This window comes from Xiphophorus hellerii, chromosome 9 (assembly GCF_003331165.1).
Source record: "Xiphophorus hellerii strain 12219 chromosome 9, Xiphophorus_hellerii-4.1, whole genome shotgun sequence".
Classification (NCBI taxonomy): domain Eukaryota; kingdom Metazoa; phylum Chordata; class Actinopteri; order Cyprinodontiformes; family Poeciliidae; genus Xiphophorus; species Xiphophorus hellerii.
The window spans coordinates 25051927-25063984 of NC_045680.1; the positions used below are offsets into that span (position 1 = coordinate 25051927).

Genomic DNA, 12058 nt, shown 5'->3' on the forward strand with positions numbered 1-12058 from the left:
ATGTTCACAGGCAAATCAGAGGGACACGGAAAAAATTCAAACTGAGAGTCGGCCGTTCTCATTTGCAGTTTTTATGAGAAGAATTAAGCAAATTCATTGCAGAGTGTAAAAAATACAAGATATACAAGTTAAAGGATCAGAGAGAGCACTACTTGTGAAATTTGTCTCAAGCATAACAGCAGTTTGCAAGTTTCATGAAGTCAGGCAGTATTGCGCAATATTGTAGCAGAAATTCAGACTATAGCAAATTTAGAAGCTGAAAGAAAAAAAATGAAGCGTATATTTATATACAATAGTAATTTGTCATATTAGCCTACTGCAGCCATCAGGAAATCTCCACTCTACTTTAACTGCATCATCACGGGTTAGTGTCAGAGCCGGCCCAAGGGATAACTGACATTTGAGATTCTGTGGTGCCGGCCTCAGGCCTCCAAAGAGAAATTAAAAGTTGACAAATGCACAGTTTGCATATTTTGGACAATTTTAAAGTTACCTTAACAGAATCCTATTTTAAAGGTGTTTTCACACCTGACAGTCCGTTAGACTCGGTTCGATTTGGGACCAAAACTGAAACATTTGTTACATTTTTCAGCTGGTGCGGTTATGGACTCAAATCAAGAGTTTGAAACTCCAAAAATTTGATCACAAACAAAAGTTTTGACACTTGATTGTTAAAAAAAAAAAATTCAGTTAGAGACCCCAAGCTTCTCACAGTTCAATTATGCTTACCAGTCTGGATTAAATAATAGAGTCACACATGATTAGAAAATAAAGATAAAGAAACAAACAATAAAAGACATGTTTGTGACCGCACGACAAATTCTGACTATGGTGATCATGTTGCTACTTGTTCCTCTAAGATGTTGAGGCTATGAAGTCACAGAAAATACAACATCTTTTCATAGGTTTCCAATGCAAAACTATGGAAAAACTTGTCTCAAAAACAAAGGGAATGACATGAGATATGCGATCCAAACCATACAAAACATGCAAAAATCAGTTACCATGACAGTTTTAACAATACATGTTGACTCTACAGTTGCAATAACGTACAGATTAAAAAAAACAAACCTTTCCCACCAAAGGAAAATGCATTATACAGCTAAACACTAGAATCATCGGCCTCTGTCATAAAAACAGATCCATTATAGCCCCTATTTATTTTGCCCTTGGTCAGTCATCAGGCCCCATTCAAGCTAATCATGTTTTTCAAATCAATAAATGAAGTTTACTTTGCTGGACCACGGTAGAACCCGGACAGGTGAATATGGAGCATATTTCTGACATTTCCCATTGACAAAGGTGAAACGTATCAGGGAAACGAGGCGTTCGAGGTTCAGTAATCTGTTTTTAGCTTACTTCAGTGCAACTTGTCCGATGTGTATCAATGTGGAAACCAGAGTCCAATTGAGTTTTGGTCTCAAGTCCCACAGCCGGATCATCTCATTGTCTGTCGTCCCTACATCAAACTCTCGAGCCATAAACCCAGATCCCTCTTACATACATTGACTTTTACAGCTCTGTCCCTAGCTCCCCTGTGGGTTTTGGACAGTACCACGTTGACCATCTCCTCTTGCTACCTTCAGAAATCAAATGATGCCAAGAAAAGCATCTTAAGTCCCAACCTAAAGTGTTTTGTGAAAGGGGCTGTAGTCGTGTCACTTTATATTATTCACAGAAAATGTATAAGTTGGACATCTACGCACATCATTATTTGAAGTTGGTCAGTCATTGTCCGCATTTCATTGACAATCAGTCTTTGATTAACCAAGAAATCCTCCAAATTTGACTGAAACAGACACTGAAATGTAAGATGCTTGGGCCCTTTCATCAACGAACATCTCACTTTTTAAACAAGCTGTCTATTCAGGGGGACTTTTCATTGAAACTTTGCACAAATAGATTTTTTAAGAGGTTTATTAGACCTGGTGCAGAGTGAAGCCTGGATGTTGGACTTTAGTTCATGCTTCACTCCGTCCAGGCTAAGGTCCATACTGTCCCTTAAGGCCTGACCAAAGCTGTTTACAATGGTCTTCCTGGTCTTTTACTCAGAACTCAGACTTGGCACTCAGTGAGCTTTCATGTGTTTCCTTTAGGTCTCCGCTAGTGGCCCCAATCATCCCTGCCTTATCTTTACAGAACAACCTCTTCAGAGTGCTTCTGAACTTCTCTGCCCCGAACAGGTACACCAGTGGGTCCATAGCACCGTTCATGCAGGTGAGGGAGGAAGTGAAGCGATTGGCCATGCTCAGGGCTCTTCGTGTTTGGCAGGAAACATCTGGGTTGTTGTAGCCAAGGATAAAGGTGACTCTGCTCAGATGATAGGGCAGAAAGCAGACCATGTAGATGAGAATGACGGCACCGATGGTACGCAGGGCCTTGAGTTTTAGGGCAGGGTCCAGCCTGCAGCCCCGATGCAGGCTGTGGATGATGAGCAGGTAGCAGGATAGGGTGGCAAGGAAAGGCGGGGTGAAGGCCACAGCCAGAGAGACCAGCGCCCTGCGGGACACCTTCTCTCTGTACAGCTGCAAACACACCGTTGTGTTGTCCACCTGCGCCGTCTGATGGTTAACCAGCAGTGGCGCCATAGAGAGTGTGACCAAGACCCACAAACACAAGCTGATGATGTGAGCATAGCGACCTTGGCGAAGCTTCATTGATCTTACAGCGTGAACCACAGCCAGGTAGCGGTCCCCTGCCACGCAAGCCAGGAAGTACAGACTGGCGTACATGTTGACATAGAACAAAAAGCCCACCAGCCTGCAGGGAACCTCACCCAGCGGCCAGTGGCCACCGGTGAAGTGGTAAGTTGCTCTGAGTGGGAGGATGACCACGTAAGATAGGTCTGCCACTGCCAGATGAACCAAGAAGACATTAGCAGGGCTAAAGGCCCCACGCTGACGAGAGAAGATCCAGAGAGCCAGACTGTTACCACCGAGGGCCAGGACGAAGACCACCACATAGAACCACCCAAACAGCTGGTTCTCTATCGCTGTCTCTGCTGGTACACAGCTCTCAGATGACTGGTTTGAGAATAAAGATGTCTCTGCAGTCATGCCAGACTCCATTTTTTGGTTCCTGAGGAAAGAAAAAAATTGCATTAAGTTTCACAGAAAATTGCAAAGTTTGTATTTTTTTAAAAAAAAGGAACACATGCACATTCGCAGAAAAGATGAGTGTTGAGTTTTAAACCTCTAGAACATGAATTTGGGTTAAGTCGAAAAAAAGTTCAGTCTTAGGCTACGTTCACTCTACAGCCTGAAGTGACCTAAATACAATTCTTTTTGCCCTTATGCAACCTGTATCTGATCTTTTCATGACACAGATCCAATTTTAACAACTGCAACCGTGGCCACTTGGTTAAATGGTCCTAAATCCGATATGTAATCTTTTCAAATGTGACCTGTGTCTGTACGGTCAAGTCACATTTACCCTACCTGTACGCATTGATGCTCGACAAATGTCACTATTCGCTGTCTTAATATGCGCAAGCGTGAAGAAAAACAACAACCGTGGTAGGCAATGATGCAGATTAAATTGTTAATGTTGGTGATCGCTCTGGTTGGACAACAACTTTAAAATCGCAAGATATGCTCCACCTTTACCATCCATCTTTTCTTCCGCAACCACTGAGCACGCTAGCTACAAGTGACATTACTTTGTCCTCTACCTTGAGACACTTTTACTTGCTTGCAGCTCACACAGGAGATGCAGTCACATATATTTGGAAATGTGAACAACCATGCAAAACAAATAATAAAAAATTCACTAAACATTGGATTTGAACATTAAGGCCTGCAATGTGAACATAACCTTAGTATTCTAGGAACAAACTAACTTAGCGACAGGAAGCCAAGCTAGACCAACTGTGTCCAATCACAGAGAGACGACAGGCAGGGAGCATGTTTGTAACTGCGCCAGACTCACAAGGTAACAATAGATGTTAGTGTCCCTTGTTAATGTGCCACTGACCTCAGAGCATGTAATTGCTTCGTTCTGACCACTAAACTTCCTCTACAAAGCCCAGGAAGGCAGCCCAGGTCATCAGCTGTTTACTTTTTCTTTCTGTAGCTTAACTGGCTCCGGCTTCTGACAACTGATTTATATGAGCTGGTAAATAGAAAACGTGGCTTTTCTGGACAAGCTATCACTCTGCTACAATAAATTTCAGACAGTTTATAGTAGGATGCGTTTCTACATCTGACACTTTTGATCGTTTGTATCGCATTAAGTCAAACACGTGCAACTTACAACTGTTGTCATGTTTCTTTACGTTTTGAATGGATAGACAAACAGTTGAAAATAAGTTTTTACATAAACTGCATACAAAGGCACATCATTTTTATATCACTGTCTGACATTATGAAATTTATATTTGTGCATTATTAATAGTTATTGTTTTAATAGATAAGCCACCTGCAGGGGTCTTGAAGTTCTACCCAATGATAAAGCAGACTTCTGGAGATATTCCTCATTGTACTTCCATTTGGTGTAGTATGTGTTCTCAGTAAGAACTTGTGTGCTTGTAGTGCCATTTTATTTTGGCTGTTGCTTTTTAACTTCACATTACAACTGATTTGCTTGATATTTTCCTTGCCCTTCCAAAACCCGATACCAAAACACGTCTGATATAACCGAAACCTTATCTTTGAATGGATTTTGCGATGGATTTCTGTTTTATGTAAAAGGATTTATGTAGAAATAAAATTTTTAGTTGCATATACAAAAACATGAAGTTTCAAACTTTCCTTTATTCAAAGGCTCACATGTAAATATCCACCGTCCACGTTAGCATGCAAGGGTGCAATTCAGTGAAAATTTTGTGTTCACTCATCATTGACATGAATGTCATAATAATGTTTAATTTATTTATCAGGGTGGAATCGTTAATTATATATATATATATATATATATATATATATATATATATATATATATACACAGTATATAAAGCTAGCTACAAAGATATAGATCAATGCTGTCAAGAATTTTTGTCATGTAGGTCAAAATTATCAAACCTGGTTCCCTGGTTCCTGCTGGCACTCTGAGAGAGCTAAAGACAATATGAAATTAATAATGTTAATTTAATTTCATAAATAAATTGTGGATTATTTTCTATAAATGTAGGCATCAGTGGACTTTTTTGTCATGGCCAATGTGCTGGACCGTGATAAATTGGGGGCTTGTCCGGGATTTCAACCAGGATATTTTGCAGGTAGATGTTGACATTTTCAATGCAAGATTTTAATTTCTTGGTAACAATTTTGCACCAATTGAAAAATAAAGTCTATCTGCTTCAATCATCTGTGTATATTGGCCAACTTTGTATCATTTCTAATTTGCAGTAAGAGGCTGTAAGTTAGTAAGAACTTACTAACTTCTGTATTTTGTGGAAAACAAACCAAGTGTAAAACATCATCACCAGACAAAATAAAAACTAAAAAAAAAAGATAAATCAAAAATTAAAAGTATATAACTCAAACCAGAAGTCGAAAGTACTGGCAAAATAAAACACTTTCAAGTTTGCTGTAATAAAAAAAACAAAAAAACACTTGTGGTTATTTACAATATGTAATTCAATCATTCTCAATTAAACTCCTAATTTTTTTATTTAGTCCATAATAGAGGGACTATGTTTGACTTGGCGTTTAAATTCACCAAAACCTCGTCCAACATTCTTTGTAGGACTGAACATTGTATTCTCATGGTTAGACACACAAAAACATGAGACACACAAACAAAAAAAGAGAAAGAAACACACACACACACACACACACACACACACCCACCCACCCACACACACTACTGTGTGTGGGAAATCTCCACCTATCCACTCCTCTTTTCTTCTGTTGATGCAGCCGGACACCAGCTCAGCTCTCATCAGCGGGTCACAACAAAGTCTGACTTTACTCAGTCTGAGGCAGGGCTGTTTCTGTAGCATTTATACACAATCCAACAGCAATACTAGAACATGTGTAACTAATGAACCCGTAAAAAAAACAACAAAAAAAAAGGGAAATCAGGGGCTTGTTTTTACAAGGGCATATTAGAGTCAGATAATAAAAAAAAACTGGAGTACATTTCTGCCAAAAAAAAAACAAACAAACCTCAAACTTTGAGATTAAAGTTTCCAGAAAAAGATTCTGAGATTGATCTCAAAATTTCTGACTTTTTTTTTTTTGGCAGAAACGTGCTCCTCCTTTTGTTTTCTGCCCACACTGGGCCCTGACACGCCGTTTGGACGTTTCTCACTTCTGGTCCATTAGGAGCCATCCAGATGTAGCAGCGTGGCTCTCAGCCAAGACTCAGACTCTGCGCTTTCATCCCTCCTTGAATAAAAGAACTGCAGCCTCCGGCGGTGGAGGAGCTGAAGGGTGGCGGCGGTGGGAAACAATCCGGACGCGGAACAGTGGAGCGGAAAAGCCTGAATACATGCATCTCTCTCTGAGAGACAATCCCGAAGAAGAACAAAACCAGAAAATCGCTTTCACCACAGCGATCTAGTTAAGCTGATCTGTGCAGAGCTGACCGAGCAATCTGGTCTCCAGTCGACTAATCTGTAATATGTGTAATCTGACACTTTGACTGGAATACTGCAGAGTAAAAAGAGGGATCAAAGAGGGACAAATACAGTTTTATTCAAATATAAAGCGGATTCACATACGCTAACAGTCTTCTACGTCTAGAAGAGAAATAAGAGTTCTAGTAGTTGAGGGCAGAGATATGAAAACCGTCATTTGTGATGCGAATCTGTGTAATTGAATCGTTTATTGGGAGAGGCTCCGATCCCAGCAGCGTCCTTCAGTGAGAGTAAGAGAACGATCAGCTGCTCGACTAACATAGCCTCGAAATAGAAACCAAAACTAAAAAGATGTGTGTGTGTGGGGGGGGGGGGAATACATGTGCAGCCAAGCTGGAGTTAAAACCAAAAACAACAAGAAGAAGCAGGAGAGGTTGGTTTGCCCCCACGGCCCGCAAACTGTTTAACAGAGAAACGAGTGAGCCTCAAAAACTCATTTCTAACCCGAGTAGATTGTAAAGCACGGTGGCTGAAGCATCGTGATGCGTCTGTTTTTCCCCAGCCTATTTTTTTGACATATCAGGAATCGCAATAAGATGCAGACAAGGGTAACGCTGTCTTACGCTGCTGGGGAAATTACTTTGAGATGAGAATGACCCTGAACACACCACGAGGAGCAGCATTTTGGTTCACCGACCAACAACGTTGGGCATCACGGAGCGACTAGGTTACATAAAACCAACAGAACCCAAACTGTGATGTTTCTGAGAAAAAAAAGGAAAAACAATGAATATAAGGGAGCTGTGGGATGGAAGACCTGAGCACAGCTCTGACAAGTTGATTGACTCTGATAGTAAATGTAACACGAGTGATTTGATTCTCTTTCTTTGGATGCATTACTTTTTCTTCCCTTTCTGTAGAGAAGAAAGTTCCTCATTTTATTTTATTTTATTTTTTTAGATTCTAACAGAAAGTGTAGGTCTCACTTTGAACCCGATACGTTACAATGATAATCGTGCAGAAGCAGCATTCAGCTTCTACTCGCCTCAAATCTGCAACAAACTTCCAGAAAACTGCAAAACAGCTGAAACATTGAGTCTCTTTAAAAACCCACCTGTTCAGAGTTGCTTTTTTGAATCATAATAACTGGAACGTTGTCCGATATATTTGACGTTACTTGTTATATGTTTTGATGTTGTGGCCATGTAAAGCACTCTGAGCTACCTTGTTGCTGAAATGTCCTGTACAAATAACCGATTAATCAGAAACGGAACATTAAAAAAAAGAAACAAAAAAAAAAACTTTTAAAGACTTTTAACAAAGTTTTGATTCAACTGACAGAAAATACCGGTGCATAAAGCCAGATGCTGAGCAGACTTACCGGTTGATATCCTGAGTGTGCGGGATGCGGTCGGGTGCTGGAGCAGGGAGCTGAGACTGAAGAGCAGGAGTTCATGTGGCTCTCCGCGGAAGAACTGATGCTCTGACACGAGGAATGCCGTCCTATGACCCCTCTCCCCTCTCCCTCAAGACGGCCCGAGGAATGAAACTGTAGCTCTTTTTGTCTCGCAACAAATTTGATAACAGAAAAGGAGCCCCGACGGGGAGCTTTTCGCTTGAACCCTGACCCCACCCTTTCTCTCTGCATCCCCTTCTCCTCTGAGAGCCACTTGTGCGCTCCACAATAGCTCGACTCAGAATAAGAGCCGCAGTTCGGCAACGGGGGGTCGGAGAGGGAGGAGAAGAATGGCATGCCACAGTCGGGCAGGACGCCATGGTAACCAGGGCTGGTGCTGCAGCAAGAGCCTTAAACATGAACTACACACACACACACACACACACACCCTGCTGAAGAAGAGGAGATTTGGAGTTGTTAATTGTGGAGTTTATGACTGAGTCTTAGAGGTGATCTTTTGTGGATCCTGCTCCGCAGGGCAGCGAGGGGTGAGGAGAGAAACAAAGCAAACGCAGCAACGAGAGGGTGTTCACTGCAAAAGACGCAAAATATTTCTAATTACGCTCCAGTTTCTAGTGCAAATACACTTTAAATAAGACAAAACTAACTTACAAGAAACTTTTCAGCAAGACGCAGGGGCTTGTTTAAATAATTGATGAAAATGTGCTTGATCCACTGACAGATTATTTCAATTTCACATTTTTTCATAAGTGAATTAATTTGCCAGTGGTTCTAGTACTTAAAAAAAAAAATCAGTATTAAGGATTTATTTACTCCAATCAAGTCCCTTTATGTTGCTGAAAAGTTACTACAAGTTAGTTTTGGTCTCATTTCCAGTGTACCAAGATATTTGCACCGGAAGCTAGACCAAACATCCTGGGTGAGGTTTTGTGTTTCTGCAGCGTTCCAGGGGCAAACAGAGGCCCTTGTTGCCCTCTTCCCTCCTGGGGGCATCTCGATGCGGAATGCCCAAAATAATCAGTCACACAGACGGACAGATGTGGAGAAAGGCCCGTCTGGCTGAGGGGGGATAATATTTCTTTCATATGTGGACTCCACAGCTGAGCCTGGAGACATGGGCCCTTATTCTCTTCTGTATTATCCGCATGCAAATGCTATTCTGCAGACTTGAATGCAGCCACTATCTGCGGAGGTCTGGAGATGGGCTTTGACATCGCTAACCCGTTAATCTGCTGCCAACTTCTAATCCACTAATAGGCCCGTTTACTTTCTCCGTTTGGTAACCGCGCAGCAAAAGCGTTTCTTTGTGGATTGGCCAATATCAGGAGCGTCATTCTGCGTGCAGCTGAAAGGGCTTCAGGCAAAAATGGTTCCTCTGACGGTTCAGTGACACTGAAGAAATGATTTTATTTTTCATTATAACCCCCCTCTACTGCTTACATTGCTACAGTGGCCTATCAGGGCTATTGTAGAAAGAAAAAAGAGAACATTTCAGCCAAAAAAAAAAAAAAAAAACAGATGTTTTGAGATTAAACTAAAACATTTTCTAGAAAGAAAATTTGGAAACTATGAGATCCAAAAATCAAGTTTTCACCCTTTGGGGCTCAGAAAAATTCCAAGCGTTTTTTCTAGAAAGTTTCTGAGCTCAATCTCAAGACGTCTAAGTTTTTCCAAGTACTTTCTAAAAAATTTTGGAGAATCTAAATATTTTTTTGCGTGTGGAAATTTACTCTTTTTTTTTTTTTTTCTATGAACAATGACCCTATTACACCATCAGACATTTCAGGAACTGATCCAAATGCAATGAACACACTCATGAAAACTGCTAACAGAATTCATACATCTGGAATTTTCTTTTTACAATAAGATTTGTCAAGAGATGCAAATATCCCCTCAAGACTCGGGAAGGAAAACTGAATCGGTCCGAGTGAAATCAACATCACCAGATTGAACGTCAGTGAGAACATGTTCTATTTGACAAATTTACCAAAGGAAGAAAAAAAAAAAAAGGAGAACAGAAATTAACATTTTCTCATGGGGACGCCCGTTCTGAGATTTACTACTCGGACTGATTGGTAAAGAAAGCTGCTTTGAAGGGCATCCCGCAGAGTTTTTAATACTACAAGACATGTGTGGAGTAGTGTGTCAAGCTGTGGGGCCCCATGATGTGTGGGTGTGTGTGGGCGTGTGTGTGTGTAACACAGGAGCACAAGCGTGTTCAGACATCAGCGTTTGAAGGAAGTGACACAAAGCTCCTGTAAAAGGAAGTGAAGACGACTAAAACAGCCTGGTGGTTCAGGAATCTTTACAAAGATAGTTTTCATTAATGCAAAGGTATGTAGCGTTTATTAAAAATAAAAAATAAAAATCAAAGTTTACCATGTTGTGATGGCATAGACAGATAATCTGAAAAAAAAACAAGCAAAGCAAATCGAGCTCCTCTGCCTTTTACCAGTGATAACTAGAAACAACTAACCAGAGCCAGGAGGAGGGCTTTAGCGCTGTCAATCATCCTCATAAGCAGCTCATACCCCCTTCTTCTCTGCTACAGTGTTTCCCCTCTCATGAATGCTAAATGTTTTTCTGGAAAGGTAAGTTGTTTCCCCGTCATTAGCACTTTAATGAGAACAAAGTGGAGAACTGACTACAACCCTGAAAATCATCAAAGCGACACATTAAATGTTTCTCTTAGAGAACCTCTTCATATCCATTTATGGCTTGAACGAAATCATGCAGTTATTCAACGATTTCCTGGATCACTGGGAAATGACATGAAACGGTGACTAGCTGTGGAGCTGGGGCTCCACACGCTGTGCATTCCAGAACCCGACAGTCAAAAGGTTAGAGTTATCTCCTGCCTCGATGGGACTCAGAAAATGTCTGAGTCCCATCGAGACCCAGATATCCTGATTTGTTTTGGAAACCAGGTGAAATGCTGCCAAAGGGACATCTTCTCGCGTTGCTCTGGCTCTGAACAGAAAGGTGCATCGGTTGATTTAAGAAATATCAACTCAACGGTTTGTTGTCGTGACTGGATCCTCGGTATCAGCTCTTAGTTCCCTGGTGAAACTCAAAGCCTGACTCCTGTCAGCTTCCTGTTTACAGGTTCATCTGTTGCACTAGTGAGTCATACAGTCACGTTTGTTCTGCCACTTAACTGGACCTGCAGTGAAATATGTTGCAGGTCGCATTATCAACAAGTCCTATCAAAGCAGAGGCTAAACATGCTAACATAAGCCTAGCACTGAAGCATGAAAACATCATAAACAAGAGCAAAATGTGAGCTTATTGAGGACTGTACCTGCATGTGTTTTCAAGGTTAGATTAAATGACTTTAGAAACAAATAATAAAGCTACGTTGGAGCAGGATTTTGAGGTTGTGCTGTGTGTTTGGACAAAATATACATGGCTGCCGATTTAGTCAGACAGGAACAAGCGCAGCATAATTATTTGTAAATTGGGAAAGAAGAACAAGACTACAGTACTAATACAAATCACATAATACTGATGAAATTCAGTGCAATATTTTACTGCATACAGTCGACATATTACAGATTTTAATCACGTATCGGACTGAGTCTCGATGTCTAATCCTAAATAATTCAAGGACAGAAAAACAAAAAGAATCCTGATCAAAACACGCTTAGTTCTAGTAGACACGCAAAGGAACCTGTGCTCCTCGTCTTTGGGTTAGTGACGCAAAACAGAACCTTGCTTCAAATCAAAACTGAGAAACATTTTTATTTTTACGCAATAAATCTGGGACTTTTTCCAGCAAACGACACTGAAATCTTCTAGAATGGATCCTGACTTCACAGGTTTACATGTTGTAGCGCTGGCCTCTGGTTCTCTCTCTGAGGTACATGCTGACGTAGGAGGTTATCAGGTCATCCATCTTGTAGCCCTGTTCATAAAAAAGAGAGAAGAAAAAAAATGCAAAGAATATAAATTCAAACTTTGCTAAAAAAAAAAAAACTCAAACAAAACAACCTACCAGCGACGTTTCACAGAGGAATTTGTTGCCCTTCACTAAGCTGCCGACGGTCATGTGAAAGTAGGTGCTTCCGCTGCACCAATTAGCTATTTTGTTGTACGGGTGATTTGCCAGGACCTCCTTGTAA

General features: G+C 40.9%; 2 protein-coding genes across 2 annotated transcripts in view; both read right to left on the reverse strand.

The window, feature by feature from the left end:
* Positions 1-55: 55 nt before the first annotated feature.
* Positions 56-8193, reverse strand: gpr17 (G protein-coupled receptor 17). Its single transcript, XM_032571025.1, has 2 exons — positions 7902-8193; positions 56-3078 (listed from the first exon to the last, which is right to left on the reverse strand). The coding sequence occupies exon 2, from the start codon at positions 3066-3068 to the stop codon at positions 2049-2051; it is 1020 nt and encodes a 339-aa protein (XP_032426916.1). The 5' UTR covers positions 3069-3078; positions 7902-8193; the 3' UTR covers positions 56-2048.
* A 3254-nt stretch (positions 8194-11447) lies between these two features.
* Positions 11448-12058, reverse strand: part of myo7ba (myosin VIIBa) — a 33923-nt gene continuing 33312 nt past the window's right edge. Inside the window, exons 47-48 of the mRNA XM_032573227.1 lie at positions 11932-12051; positions 11448-11841 (exon numbers count right to left, since the gene is read on the reverse strand). Coding sequence (XP_032429118.1) covers positions 11758-11841; positions 11932-12051 — 204 coding nt within the window. The 3' untranslated portion in view covers positions 11448-11757. The remainder of the gene's footprint in view (positions 11842-11931; positions 12052-12058) is intronic.

Bases quoted from the DNA above. Each gene is read 5' to 3' on its own strand.
- gpr17 (XM_032571025.1), bottom strand. From the start codon at position 3,068: ATGGAGTCTGGCATGACTGCAGAGACATCTTTATTCTCAAACCAGTCA.